A 15,236-nucleotide genomic window follows, 5' to 3' on the forward strand; every position below is an offset into this window, starting at 1 on the left:
TTTTGGGCTACAGATGCCAGAAAAAAATGCTTGTCTCTTCTGTGTTTGTTGCAAAGAAATGTAATTATGATAATAATATAACAATTTAAATTCAATATCTATCTAAGTATTAACATGTTATTGTATTATTGTTATATAGGCTTTATATGATATGAAGTAACTAGTAACTAGCTATTTAAGTAGTTTTTTACAGGATACTTTTTTACTCTTACTCAAGTAAATATTCAGATTAGTACTTTTACTTGTGATTAGTACTTTTACTTTTATTGTGAGTAAATGTTTCTATAAGTACTTGTACTTTTACTTGAGTACAGTTTTTGGATACTCTACCCACCTCTGATCCCAGCGTGGGAAATACATTTTTTGCCCCTCAGCCACACCTTGCCTAAATTACATTTTACATGCTATTTTTATTTCAAACATATAAAACATTTTTTTCTCTATGTAGTTTTAGTATTTTTAGTACTTCATAAAATAATACTTTAGGTTAGGCTAAAAATACTTTAGGCTAAAAATGAAAATTCTGTCATCATTTACTCACCCTTGTGTTGTTCTAAACCTGTAAGACTTCCGTTCATCTTCGGAACACAAACAAAGATATTTTTAATAAAATCTGAGCCAGTTCTGTAATCTCCATTGACAGAAAGGCAACTATCACTTTGACACTACAAAAATTAATTAAGAGATCGTAAAACAAATCTATATGAATTGAATGGTTTGGTCCAAATTGCTTTATATGATGAACTGATTAAATTTAGGCTTTTATTCACATTGATCATATTAACATTGATCAGTTAACATAAACAGAAGCGTAACCGCACCTGCTTGACATGCGAGAACAAACCTAATTGGTTCTTGTGGAAGCTCAAACATGCTGCTTAACACACGAGAATGAACCTCATTGGTTCTCACACGTCAAGCAAGCATGCATGAGCTACCATTTATCATAACTGATGAATGAGTTGATGAATGTTTAAATGTGAATAAAAGCCTAAAATGTATCTGTTCAACATATAAAATTCAATTCAATTCAAATTTATTTGTATAGCGCTTTTCACAATACACATTGTTTCAAAGCAGCTTCACAGAAAGTGCATTTCATAAATGTACATTGAAAAATGTTAGAAAAGAGAATGTTAAAAAAATGTTAGGATAAGTTAATCAATCATGTATTATTTTAGGCCATAACACGTAAAATGATTGTTTCTCTTCAGAAAATGTGGACTAAACGGCTTAATTCATATGAATTAGTTTTACGATCTCTTTATGAACTTTTTGAAGCGTCACAGTGGTAGTTGCATAGCTGTCAATGGAAAGACAGAAAACGCTCAGATTTCTTTAAAATTATCTTAATATATGTTCCGAAGATGAACGAAAATCTAACGGGATTGGAACGACATAAAGGTGAGTAATTAATGACAGAATTAAAATTTTTGGGTGAACTAACCATTTAAACGTATTTAAGTTATTTGCCGAGGCAATATTTTAGGTTTAAATCGTATAATAAGTTTAAGGTTTTTTTTGTATGTAATATTTATATATATTTTTTAATTTCAGCTTTATTTCAATTAACAAAAATAATTGTAATAGTTTTAATTTTAGTTAACAATAAAAACACTATCGCACACTTGCACAATGTACTCAAATTTCAACCAAGTGCAAAAAGAACCCATTTCTTTACTTTATTCTTACTGAGTACGTAGTCCAGCTGTAGTTAATTACAGTGATAGTTAGATAAGGCACAAGATATCGAACATGTTCCCGCATTTTGCTAGTGGCAGGTGTTCATATCTCACCATGAATGGAGCTGACGGCATGATTCATAGTGCTAAATGCTCGGCTTCTGATTGTCATTTTTGGTGTTAGCATTGCTCGTGCACAGGTTTCAGATGGTGGGAGCTATACTTGTGTGGCCTCCAACAGAGCTGGCGTGGACAACCGACACTACAACCTTCAGGTGTATGGTGAGTTAACCTGCCTGTGTATTTTCAGAGATAAAATGTAGCTGCATTTACTGTGAAAACAATGTTTTTTAATTATATATATAAAAAATTATCTGATAATGCCATCAAGTATTAAACCAATACATTTACTGTGTCATTCTTCTCAGTTCCTCCCAGTTTGGACGGGGCAGGCAGCACAGAAGAAGTAACAGTTGTGAGAGGAAATACGGCCTCTTTCATCTGCATTGCAGATGGGACGCCCAATCCAACTATTACTTGGCTGAGAAATGGTGCAGCAGTGCCGAAAGATGCTCACCTGTCGCTCCTCAACCACAACACCACCCTGCAGATTTCCCATGCGAGAGTCAACCATACCGGACGCTACACCTGTACCGCACATAATCAGGCTGGAGACGCAAGCCGCCACTTCAGCCTCAAAGTACTAGGTGAGAGAAAAAGCGACCAAATAAAACAAGACCAAATTGACTCCTTCTGTCACAGACTCATGGACATCTATCCCATCTCTCAGAGCCACCGCGGATCAATGGCTCTGGTGTGCCTGCTGAGATCTCTGTGGTTGTGAATCATGTCTTGGAGCTGGTTTGTGAGGCTGACGGCATACCTTTACCCACACTGACCTGGCTGAAGGATGGGCGACCGCTGCCTCAGACAGACAGTGTACGGCTCATCAGAGATGGAGAGGTGCTCAGAGTTGCTTCTGCTCAGGTAAAAACTACAAATGTGGTGTCAAAATGGGAAGTGGCATTCTTGCTCTTATCTTTGCTCCCATGCTTCTCATGCTGACATGTTCTTAAATCATGTTTTGTTATCTCCCATCTTTTTACAGGTGGAGAACACTGGAAGATACACCTGTTTGGCCACCAGCCCTGCTGGAGATGATGATAAAGAGTTTCTAGTCAGAGTACATGGTGAGGCTTAAAAGCAATTACAAAGTTCATCATATCAACATAAAATCAGTCACCTCATCTACAGTAATTTGCCAAACAACATTTTTTTCCAACAGTGCCACCCAACATTGCTGGAGACAGAGGTGTGCACGATGTGTCTGTCTTGCAAAACAGACAAGTGACCCTTGAATGTAAATCAGATGCAGTTCCACCTCCAACCCTCACCTGGCTTAAAGATGGAGCGCCACTGAAGGTATCCAATGAAAACAACATTTAATATTTTACCCTGGAGTGAATTACATTTAACAAAACCCTGATGTGACAGATGCGGTGCTTTTTTATGTTTCAAATGCAAATCTGTATGATATATTGCTTATGTTTCTCATTTATAAGTCACTTCAGATAAAAGCGCCTGCTAAATGTAAAATGTAAATGTACACAGATTATCAAGAATTGAATGTGGTTAAGTGTCTGTTTAATTTAGTTTTAATAATATGTATATAAGAAATTTTGATCTTCTATAGATTTTATAATTTTTAGCAGCCATTACTCCAGTCTTCAGTGTCACATGATCTTTCAGAAATCATTCTAATATGCTGATTTGGTGCTCAAGAAACATTTCTTATTATTATCAATGTTGAAATCAATTGTGCTGTTTCAAAAGAACAGCATTTATTTGAAATATAATTTGTATGAATTTCTTTACTGTCACTTTTGATCAATTTAATGCATCCTTGCTGAGTAAATGTTATAATTTCTTTTTTTTTAATCTGACACCAAAGTTTTTTTTAAATCAGGTATGTAACTAAATAGCTTTTACAATGCTTTCTCCAGATGTCTCCACGAGTGCGCATTTTGTCCAGCGGTCGTTATCTGCAGATCAACAATGCAGAGCTGAGAGATGGTGCCCAGTACACTTGTGTGGCCAGCAATGTTGCTGGAGAAACCAGACGCAACTTCAAACTTACTGTCAATGGTGACCAGCAATTTCTACATATGTTAAGGCACCTGTGTTCCTGAGGAAAATACTGATTTAAACATTCTCTCTGCAGTCCCTCCCACAATAAAGGATGGTCCTCAGTCTGTGTTGGTCCATATCAATCAACCAGTGGTTCTTGAGTGTGTTGTGAATGGAGTACCCACCCCACGCATTACCTGGAGGAAGCATGGATCCATCCTGGCAGGAAACAACCCCAGGTCAGCAGCACGGATCACTTCAGAGCATTTTATAACTCTCAATTTTGTCCATGGGAATTAACAAACTCCCTATGTGTTTAGGTACAGGTTTGGTGAGGATGGTTCACTCCACATCCTCTCAGCCCAGGTGACCGATACAGGCCGCTACCTTTGTATGGCCACCAACCAGGCGGGAACAGAGCGCAAGAGAGTAGATCTTCAGGTTTATGGTGAGTCTTGAAATGCAAGCAATAATGTAATTGTACATATGGTAAATATGATCCAAAACAGTGTTGTTATTGTAACTAAAACCAAATCACAGTTAAAAATAATTTTCGATAATTGAAATGAAATTAAATATAAATATTAAATTAATATTGTAAACAAAAAAATAAATAAAATGACATTTAGAAATTTTGCCGTGGCAAAAATATATAAAAACTAAACCAAAAGTCTTTATTTTCAGTCCTGTATTTTCAGTCATTTCATGTACAGTGTCATTTTATGGCAGATGCTTTTATCCAAAGTGACTTGCACTAAATTCAAGCTATTCATTTTCAGTTAATGCATTCTCTTGGTACCGAAGCCATTACCTGGTGTACCTACTGTTTAAGCTACTGTTTGCTTATCACTGTTTCAAATATTGGCTCTTTGTCCAAGGAAATTTCCTAATATACAGTACACAAATATTCTCTCCTACTCCAGTGCCATCCTCCATTGCAGAGGGTCCCACTAACATCACTGTGATGGTGAACGTCCAGACCACGCTATCCTGTGAGGCCACCGGCATCCCCAAACCTTCAGTCAGCTGGACCAAAAACACCCAAGCCCTTAACACTGACCAGAACCAGAATATGTACAGGTTCAGCCAGGTTTCCTCCCTCTCCTCTTATCACCTCTTATTGTATCACCAACCAAATGAGCATTACTTCTGGTTTGGGTCACAATATGACCCTGATGCTTAATATTGCACAGTAAGACACACAGTAAGATTCATGATTGTGTCCAGTTAATCAGTTTGCAATCTGTCCTCAGGCTGTTGTCTTCGGGCTCTCTGGTTGTCATCGCACCTACAGTAGAGGACACAGCGCTGTACAAGTGTGTTGTATCCAATGAGGCAGGCCAGGAGAGCCGAGACATTCAGCTGACTGTACATGGTGAATCCCTACTGCCATATATGACATCCATCTACATGTGTGGTTCCATCCGAAATCGCATACTCTCTTGAGTAGGTTCTTATTTTGAATAAGTATTTACTTTGCGGGCGCTAAAAAAGTATGATATATTTCTATATGTTGTCATTATCATGCGACCTACCAGAGTCAGCATCACTTCACTGCTATTCACAAATCCTCTCCCGTAGCCTCATGGGATAGTAAAGTGTTCATCGTATGTGCACATCAGAATCTCGCCGGATCATCTGGGTACTTTTTGAATTGGAACATTCTTCTTTTGTTACATACTGTTTTTCATATATAGTAGGGGAGTATGCGATTTCGGACACAGCCAACGTGTGCATTTCAGGAGGAACTAATATTAATTTCCTTCTACAGTTCCTCCTTCTATTGCTGATGAGGCCACAGAGCTTGTGGTGAGTAGACTGTCCCCGGTGGTCATCGGCTGCACTGCATCCGGAGTGCCTCATCCTGTCCTATACTGGAGCAAAGATGGATTGAGACTAGCTAAAGATGGAGAGGGCTATACGATACTACCGTCAGGTTAGCTTTATGTAGTTATAGTGTGAAAAAAAGGAACGGTTGAAGTTTAAAGTTAATCTAAATGTTACATTTCTATTTCCTTGGTTCCTCTCAGGTCCTCTTGAGATCACAGCTGCCGATCTGAGTCACTCAGGCCGTTACTCTTGTGTGGCCAAGAATGCTGCAGGCACCGCACACCGACACGTTCAGCTCACAGTACACGGTATGAGAATTGCAAAAACACTGAAACCTATTATGCTTTTAAATATGCCTCTTTGTTTTATTTTTGTCTAATAAGATCACCGATAACAAATGCCCATGTTAGGCTCACATTCATTTCTCTCTATACCATTTTTGTCATTTGGACATTTCTGCGATTTAAAAATGGTCTGCATTTATATTTTATAGAACCTCCGGTGATACAGTCACACCCGTCAACACTGGATGTGATTTTGAACAATCATGTGACCCTGCCCTGCAGAGCAACGGGCTCCCCTCGCCCAACTATTACCTGGCAGAAAGAGGGCATCAACATTTTTACTGCAGGTGAAAGCTAAATCTGGATAATTGGCAAGCTTTTCATATATTCAGTACCATTTAATTAATTACTTGATTATTTTAATTTATGTATATAATAATTCTGTATAATGTAATTGATTATATAGTATATAATTATATTGTATTACATACACTACCATTTAAAACTTTGGGTCATTACAATTTTTTTTTTGATAAGTCTCTTAATAATGTTGAAAACTTAATGTTGTGTTGCTTAATTTTTGTGGAAACTGTGATTTATTTTTTTCAGGATTCTTTGATGACTAGAAAGTTCAAAGGAACAGCATGAAACTTTTTTTTTTTTTTTTTTTAATTAGCATTGTAAAAGACTTCACTGTCACTTCACTTTTAACTCAATTTTAATGCAAATAAAAGTATTTATTAATTTATCTAAAAAGAAATCTTAATGACCCCAAACTTTTGAATGGTAGTAATTACTATTTAAAATTGGATGTTTAATTATGAATTTATTAATGTAATTACCCTTTAAATAATTTGACACAAACTTAATACCTTTCATCATCAGGAGGTGGTTTTACGGTGCTCCCCAATGGTGGTCTGCAGATCTCTAAAGCCAGAGTCGAGGATTCTGGAACCTACATGTGTGTGGCTCAGAATCCAGCAGGCACTGCACTAGGGAAAACCAAACTCCGAGTTCAAGGTTAGGCGTACACATAGGCTGTGATGAAAGTTAAGATGTCTATGGGAAATGGCCTCTCAAAGGTTATACATTTAACTTCTCTTGCAGTGCCCCCTGTCATAACATCGGTAGTCAGGGCGTATACTGTGACACTAGATGCATCTGTAACTCTGCAATGCCACTCAGAGGGCTTCCCCACTCCTTCTATCATTTGGTACAAGGACGGGCAGCCGCTGAGTGAGTCTGTGCACCAGCGGGTCCTCAGCACAGGGGCGCTACAGATCGCCTTGGCCCAACCTGGAGACATAGGCAGATACACCTGCACTGCTGCTAATGTGGCTGGAACCACCAGTCTGGAGATGAGCCTTACTGTACACAGTGAGTCAAGGGCATGCTGAAATAGATGGATTGGATTAAATAAATGGCTTCACTGTACAGAGTGATTTAGGGAAAAACTGAGATTGATTGAATGAACTGATTGAAAATATTGTTTATTGTATTGATCATCATTTTTCATTATTTTTTATTGTATTGATCGTCAGTTATTGGTAGAATAACTTATTTTTTATTAAGTAAAATATTGGTAGATTTTTTTAATTATAATTTATGTTATTAATAATAATAGTAATAATAATTCATTTAATGATTTAAGTGATTAATGATAGTAATAATAATCACGATTATTTGGTAGAATAACTATTATCAAGTAGAATATTGTTAGAATATTAAGTAGAATGTTGGTAGAATATCTTTTTTATTATTTTTAATTAGTTGATGTATGTTATCAGTAATAATTTATTTGATGATTTATGTGATGATGATGAATAATAATCATGATGATCTGGTAGAATAACTTTTAAGAAAAATATTTGGTTGAATATTTTTTTAATAATTATTTGATTTATGTGATTTAATAATGATATTCATAATAATTTTTTGATTTAAATGTTTTTTTATGAATTATAATAATAAATAATGTCATACATTTATTTATTCATTTCCTCTCCCTCTCTACCTCAGTACCTCCTTCCATCCGTGTAGGAGAGTCAGAGGTGTCCGTGGTGGAGAACACCCAAGCTTTGTTGACCTGTGTGGCAGACGGGGTCCCACAGCCCACCATCACCTGGGAGAAAGATGATATTGCACTTACCGACAACACTGGAGAATATACAATCCTGCCCACAGGAGAGCTGCTCATAGACACTGCACAGGTCAGAGTCCAAATCTTTAAACTGCTTGCATTCAGAGTGTTTACATATTGTAACAGTTTGTGTATGTAGCCTGAGGATTCTGGGAGTTACACGTGTGTCGGAATCAACTCAGTTGGGCAGGACAGTCGCACCATCGGTCTGTCCATCCACACACATCCAGCCTTCACTGAGCTCCTGGGTGATGTGGCTCTCAACAAGGGAGAGCGCCTCCTGCTGTCCTGCGGTGTCACCGGCATCCCTTCACCCAAGATCACGTGGGCATTCAACAACAATATCATCCCTGGTATAGATCATTCCTCTAATTGAGCCTACAAATATCCTCAATTTGCATCCCCTGTAGTTCAGCACTATTAGTTGCTGCATGTTTCAATAAGCAGTTATGTGAGAATCAGGAAAGGTATTGTTTCTGCCCACAGCCCAGTATGATCATTTTAATGGCCACAGTGAGCTTGTTATTGAGCGTGTGAGTAAAGACGACTCGGGCACTTATTCCTGCATGGCTGAGAACCGCGTGGGATCCATCAAATCTCTGGGATTTGTATATGTTAAAGGTAAACATCTGCAGTGTTATATGATGACTTGCTCTGCTTGTATAATCGTAAATCAATTGTGAAAAATCTGTCCAATTTCTCCAGAACCACCAATAATAGACGGAGATGTTCATTCAAATCGCATTGAGCCCCTCGGAGGGAATGCCATACTTAACTGTGAGGTGCGAGGAGACCCTCTGCCCACCATCCAATGGAGCAAAAAGGGCATTAATGTCCAGATAAGCAATCGAATCCGCCAACTTGACAACGGGTCTCTAGCCATCTACGGCACAGTGGTACACAAACACAACACAACAGTCCTGCACACTACATTCGCAGATACAGCTGCACAAATGCAAAGCATATAAAATGCTCTGCATTTATATCTTTTAAAGGGGTGATTCACCCCAAAAAAAAAAATTTACTCACCCCAATGTAGTTCCAGAAGATACTATTTCTTTAACTCTTGCAACAGAATGCTAATTACACTGAAAAAGAGTTTAAGAGCCTGATATCTGCATTGTTTTTTTTTCTGCTGTGTATAACACGTTATTTTACAGTTATTTTTTTACATTTTCTGCAGATTTTCCCTTTTTTGTGTAGGGAGGCACATAAAATTAACCATCAAAATCTGCTTGCAACCTCAAACAAAAACAACATTTATTTATTTATATAATTTTTGCAGAGCGAAGATGCTGGAAATTACATGTGCGTGGCCACAAATGATGCAGGAGTAGTGGAGAGAACCGTTACACTGACCTTACAAAGTAAGTCTACAGTTCAAAACAACAATGAATCCTTTAAAGTTATTCATTTGCAGTAAAAGCCACATAGAATACTCACACAGAAAATAAGCCGTAATAATGATATTTATATAAAATTAAAAAGAAACAATTGCTTGTGTTACTGTAATAACATCAGTGATATTCCATAGGTTCTCCTACCATCACTGTAGAGCCATTAGAGACAGTGGTAGACGCCGGTTCCACCGTGGTGCTAAACTGCCAAGCAGAGGGAGAGCCTGTGCCTGTCATTGAGTGGTCCCGTCAGGGGCGTCCCCTGTTGGGTAATGAGCACATCACCACACTGAATAACGGTTCTCTGCGGCTCAGTAGTGCTCAGAAAGAGGACACGGCTGAGTATGAGTGTGTGGCCCGAAATTTGTTAGGCTCTGTGCTGGTACGCGTAACCCTCACAGTGCGAGGTGAGCTTTGGACTTTTGTAAGTATTCAGATTGTAATACTGTTAGATGTATTATAATGGGCGATTTGAATTGTGTTTTTCGCAGTTCACGGAGGTTTCTCTGAATGGATGGAGTGGGGAGCCTGTAGTGTTTCCTGTGGTACAGGAGGTCAGAGGAGACTGAGACAGTGCAATAACCCATTTCCTGCAAACGGAGGACGCCACTGCATTGGTTCAGGAACAGAAACGCGCAACTGTCAAGGCAAACCTTGCCCAGGTGAATTAGTTTATCTTTTCATCTCTTTTGCTACTTTTGCAGGGCTATACATTGTGACTGTCAACACTACAAAAGTTAGGGGTTAGTAACTCAAGTTCTTTTGAACTTTTTATTCATAAAATAATTTTAAAAAGGTGCCTCCAAAATATGAAGCAGCACAACTGTATTCAACATAAAGAATGTTTCTTGAGCACTGAATCAGCATATTATAATGATTTTTGAAGGATCATGTGACTCTGAAAACTGGAGTAATGATGCTGAAAATTCAGCTTTGCCATCACAGGAATAAATTACATTATAAAATATGTCAAAATAGAAATAATTGTATTTTAAATTGTAATAATATTTTACAATCTTACTGTTTACCTGCATTTTTTTATCTAATAAATGTAGCCTTGAGCATAAGAGACTTCTTTCAAAAACATTAGAAAAAACGTTACCAACTCATAAGATAGTGTATATTTTTGAATATTTAAGTGTTTATTTGTAAACATGAGTTAAGTGTTACGAGCAATATATTTGGTTTATTAGATGTTCAGTTCTTCACTTACATTTTTGACTGTAGTCACCAAGATCTCTCCTAAACAAACAAACAAAAAAATAGATAAAAACATGGAAAACAGTATAAACATAGCTCCATGCTGTCTCTTTGTCCCCATAGTGGATGGTAATTGGTCCGAGTGGTCTTCCTGGGAGGAGTGCTCTCGTACCTGTGGTCAGGGTAACAGGACTAGGGTGCGTACTTGTAGTAATCCTCCTGCCCAGCATGGAGGCAGAACCTGTGAGGGCAAAGCAGTGGAGGCCATCATGTGTAGTATAAGGCCATGCCCAGGTGAGTGGAAGAACATATACCTTCTGCTTACACATGTATTGTATGTCTTTATCAGTCTGATTGGCTTCTTATCTGTCAGTGGCAGGGAACTGGGGGGCCTGGTTGCCTTGGAGCCCTTGTAGTGAAACGTGTGGCAAAGGGATGCAGACAAGACTCAGACTCTGCAACAACCCTCCACCCTCATTTGAAGGACCATCGTGTGAAGGACCTGACTCACAGACACAAGTGTGCAATGAGAGGAATTGTCCTGGTAAGTGTTCTGGTGAAAATGATGATTTTTGTTATTTAAAGAGATTGTTCACTCAAAAATGAAAACATTTAATTTTGTCCATTAGCTGAAATTAAACAGCTAATGGGTGTTCAGCTAAATATCCTTTTGTGTTTTACAAAAAGTCATACAAGTTTGGAACGTCATGAGTGTGAATCTAAAAATACTTTATCTTTTCTTCTCTTCTTCAACAGTGGATGGCAAGTGGTCATCCTGGGTAAGCTGGGCGGCATGTAGTGTTTCTTGTGGAGGCGGTACAAGGCAAAGGACCCGTACCTGTGCAAGCCCCGCCCCCCAGCATGGGGGACGGCAGTGTGAGGGAAATGACATCCACATTGATTTCTGCAACAATGAACCCTGTCCCAGTGAGTAAACACATTTCACATATGGCAAACACACAGACATATTGGTGTAATAAAGGCTAATTATCTCTCTTCATAGTTTATGGTAACTGGGGCCCATGGAACAGCTGGGGCAGTTGTAGCAGGACCTGCAACGGTGGACAAATGCGTCGCTACAGAACATGCGACAATCCCCGACCAGCGAATGGAGGCAGAGCGTGTACTGGATCAGACTCGCAGATCCAGAAGTGCAACACAGCCAGCTGCCCTGGTATAGCACCGTTCAAAACATACACTACCGTTCAAAAGTTTGAGATCAGTGATTATGCTCAAAATAACTTATCTATTTTAAAATATTTTAAAATGTAATTTATTCCTGTGATGGCAAAGCTGAATATTTATCTGCCAATACTCAAATCATACTAATATGCTGATTTGGTTTTCAAGTAACATTTCTTTCAGCATAGAAAATTCAAAAGAAGAGCATTTATTTGAAATAGACCTTTTTTGTGCCAATGTCTTTACACATCAAATATAGAATTGGATTCATTTTGACCATAACTGATTACATACCTTTCTGTGCTCTATGTATGTGTGAAGTTGATGGTAAGTGGGGTTCATGGGAGTCCTGGGGTGAATGTTCAGCATCCTGTGGAGGTGGAGAACGGACACGTGTCAGACTTTGTAACAATCCATCACCTAGCAACAGCGGCCGATCCTGCCCAGGAGACTCCACCCAGTTATCAAGATGTAACATACAGCCATGTCCAGGTACAACTAACTATATATGGTTCTTTTAAGATTTTCATCAAGCAACATTTTAATGATTTAACACGGTCTCAAGTGTCAGAAATTAATTTTTATTAATTAATTTTTATTTGTATTTTATATATATATATATATATATATATATATATATATATATATATATATATATATAAAAAAAAATATATATATATATATATATATTATTTTTTTTTTTTTTTTTTATTCCTTTCAGAAAACTTCAAACCTGATCGAATACAATTGTAGCTGTAAATAATGCACACAAGATCATAATAATACATTGATATTAATAATTCTCTTAGTAGTCTTAGTAGGTTGTAATGAATTTATGAATGAATGTGAAGAAAACACTTAGTGTTTTCACTTAGCTTTTATTAACTACACATTTAAACGGTGAATACCAGTGTTGGGGCAAGTTACTTTAAAAAGTAATGCATTACAATATTTAGTTATTCCCTAAAAAGTAACTAATTTTAATTAGTTACCTTTTATGGAAAGTAATGCATTACGTTACTTTTTCTCACCCGGCCTCAGCTTGCTTGTTTGTTTTATAATAAGAAAACAACAAAAGTGCTTTTTTTGGCAAATGTAAAGGCCCTTTCACACCAAAAGTGAAATGATACAGGAGAAGAAAGTTCAACACTCTTTCTTCAGAAATAAAACAAAAATGGAAATACAAATGCTGTTAATGTAGTTCACAAAGTAACTTGATTTACTTATTTTTTAAAAATAACTCAGATATTTTGTTATTAATTTAAAAGTTATGCATTTCTTTTCTTTTTACTTAAAAAAAAGGGATCTGATAACGTAACTCACTTGTAATGCATTACCCTCTACACTGGGAATACAGGTGTTTGACAGCTATAGATCACTACAGTGGCTGTAGTGGGACAAAACCCATATCTTTATATAGGCCTAGAAAAGAATGAGAGAACTCGACAGACACATTTTATGCAACTTACCCCAACTGCTGGTTAACTTATGACCTTGATTTTAAATTAACTAAACAAGATATGATTGTACTCATTGTCTACATTTTTCCACTTGTCTCTCTAAGGTGGCCCTCAGAAAGCGAGAGGAAGTATCATTGGGAACATTAATGATGTGGATTTTGACAATGCCATCCTCAATGCCACCATCTCTAGCAGTCCCACTGGAGGGAGAGTTATACAGGCCACCATCACTAATATACCCAGGAGTCTGGGTCAGTCTCTGCTACTCAGTTTTTGTTACGAGCAGCAATGCATCATATTTAATATGCCATATGTAGAGTATTTGGCAGTATATTAATTATTTTTATGTGACAATGGGGTTGTAGTTTAAAGATTATTAATCAAAATCTAAAAGAAAACTGCAATTTAAGTTGATGCTTGTATTTGTTCCGCTAAATCATTCAGGCTCTGCTATGAGGAAGTTGATCTCCATCCTGAACCCCATTTACTGGACCACAGCACAGGAGCTGGGTGAAGCTGTCAATGGCTACACTCTCACAAATGGCATCTTCAGACGCGAAACTCAGGTGGAGTTTGCCACAGGTAAGAGGAATCAACTTGATTGTTGCAATCCTTGTAAACTGCATTTTTCCTCAAAGGTTTCTTCATGTAATTTGTTTGTGTTGACTATAGGAGAGATTCTTCGAATGACCCATGTGGCACGAGGGCTGGACTCAGATGGAACGCTTCTGCTGGACATTGTAGTAAACGGACACATCCTGCAACTGCCCTCCAATGCAGACATCAGTCTCAAGGTAGAATCATCACTGAATTCTTTTATTGTTTTACCTTTTTATACTTTGAAAATAGAATGCTTAGAAACTTTATCACATTAAAATATATTTTTTAAACTCCAGGACTACACTGAAGACTACATCCAGACAGGTCCTGGTCAGTTGTATGCTCTGTCTACACGTATGTTTAGTATAGACAGGGTGAGCGTGCCTTACTCGTGGAATCATACCATCACATACGGACCCTCAAGAGGAAAGATGCCCTATCTGGTGCAGACGCTCCACGCCTCGGCTATCAGCGCTCTGTACCGTCCACTAGAAGAGATGCTGGAGTTTGCCATCCATGCCACTATTGCTAAAGGTACGATACACAAATACAGTATATAAATATGTAAAACCTTTTTTAGTAAAATATCCAAAAACCACTAGGCCAGTGTTATATATTTTGTTCAGTTGAGTACTTACAATATCCCAAATGTTTCCAACTATTTGTAAATCGTGAGAAAATTGTTATTTTAACCAAGGTACCGGGAGTTGTGAGGAAGTAGCCTGTCAATTGCGTCATATCTTCGTTACCCTCGACTATGGCATAATAAAAGTCCCCCCGGCGACTATGCCATAATAACAGTGAGTCCCGCTGCTCGCAAGGCGTGTGTTCCGCTCTTCTTATTAACAATTGCTCCAGTGGCCTTGCTCAGCTCCCACAACACTCGGTCCTGCTCTGCTTCATACTACAGTAACGTTAATAATCGCATCCATGAACATGATTTCTGCCCGAGTCCTATCCTGATTCTTTTCCACCGGCTGTGAGGTGAAGACCACATGTCCCAAGATTCTGTGCTCAAACGTGGCGTCATCAAACTACACCTTTGCTTTGAATAGGCGAGCTCTAGTGGACGTAAAAGTTACATAGTGCAGCTTTAATTTCATTTGATAATCAAACTTAATTAAATTAATTAAATAATCAAATTAAATTAATTAAATTAAATAATCAAATTAAATTAATTAAATTAAATAATTTAATTAAATTAAATTGTATTATTTCATTAAATTTTAATTGAATTAAAACTTAATTAAAATAATTTGATTTGATAATTTATTTGATTTGAAAAAGCTTGATTTGGAAACATATAGGCCATGATGTCTTCAATGCTGGATTTT

General features: G+C 37.6%; 1 protein-coding gene across 4 annotated transcripts in view; it reads left to right on the forward strand.

The window, feature by feature from the left end:
- Window positions 1-15,236, forward strand: part of hmcn1 (hemicentin 1) — a 100,088-nt gene that overhangs the window by 78,530 nt on the left and 6,322 nt on the right. For all 4 annotated transcript variants that reach the window (XM_079831406.1, XM_079831408.1, XM_079831407.1 and 1 more), the window contains exons 67-97: window positions 1,867-1,964; window positions 2,111-2,389; window positions 2,473-2,669; window positions 2,791-2,872; window positions 2,968-3,104; window positions 3,686-3,827; window positions 3,904-4,048; window positions 4,130-4,257; window positions 4,733-4,889; window positions 5,063-5,184; window positions 5,581-5,745; window positions 5,840-5,947; window positions 6,133-6,270; window positions 6,809-6,943; window positions 7,031-7,300; window positions 7,943-8,133; window positions 8,203-8,416; window positions 8,550-8,684; window positions 8,769-8,959; window positions 9,349-9,430; window positions 9,598-9,867; window positions 9,952-10,122; window positions 10,784-10,954; window positions 11,034-11,204; window positions 11,417-11,587; window positions 11,664-11,834; window positions 12,164-12,334; window positions 13,407-13,553; window positions 13,747-13,884; window positions 13,975-14,096; window positions 14,199-14,436. In XM_079831406.1, coding sequence (XP_079687532.1) covers window positions 1,867-1,964; window positions 2,111-2,389; window positions 2,473-2,669; window positions 2,791-2,872; window positions 2,968-3,104; window positions 3,686-3,827; window positions 3,904-4,048; window positions 4,130-4,257; window positions 4,733-4,889; window positions 5,063-5,184; window positions 5,581-5,745; window positions 5,840-5,947; window positions 6,133-6,270; window positions 6,809-6,943; window positions 7,031-7,300; window positions 7,943-8,133; window positions 8,203-8,416; window positions 8,550-8,684; window positions 8,769-8,959; window positions 9,349-9,430; window positions 9,598-9,867; window positions 9,952-10,122; window positions 10,784-10,954; window positions 11,034-11,204; window positions 11,417-11,587; window positions 11,664-11,834; window positions 12,164-12,334; window positions 13,407-13,553; window positions 13,747-13,884; window positions 13,975-14,096; window positions 14,199-14,436 — 5,057 coding nt within the window. The remainder of the gene's footprint in view (window positions 1-1,866; window positions 1,965-2,110; window positions 2,390-2,472; window positions 2,670-2,790; window positions 2,873-2,967; window positions 3,105-3,685; window positions 3,828-3,903; window positions 4,049-4,129; window positions 4,258-4,732; window positions 4,890-5,062; window positions 5,185-5,580; window positions 5,746-5,839; window positions 5,948-6,132; window positions 6,271-6,808; window positions 6,944-7,030; window positions 7,301-7,942; window positions 8,134-8,202; window positions 8,417-8,549; window positions 8,685-8,768; window positions 8,960-9,348; window positions 9,431-9,597; window positions 9,868-9,951; window positions 10,123-10,783; window positions 10,955-11,033; window positions 11,205-11,416; window positions 11,588-11,663; window positions 11,835-12,163; window positions 12,335-13,406; window positions 13,554-13,746; window positions 13,885-13,974; window positions 14,097-14,198; window positions 14,437-15,236) is intronic.

This window comes from Gobio gobio (genome assembly GCF_949357685.1).
Source record: "Gobio gobio genome assembly, chromosome: 12".
In the NCBI taxonomy this organism is placed as follows: domain Eukaryota; kingdom Metazoa; phylum Chordata; class Actinopteri; order Cypriniformes; family Gobionidae; genus Gobio; species Gobio gobio.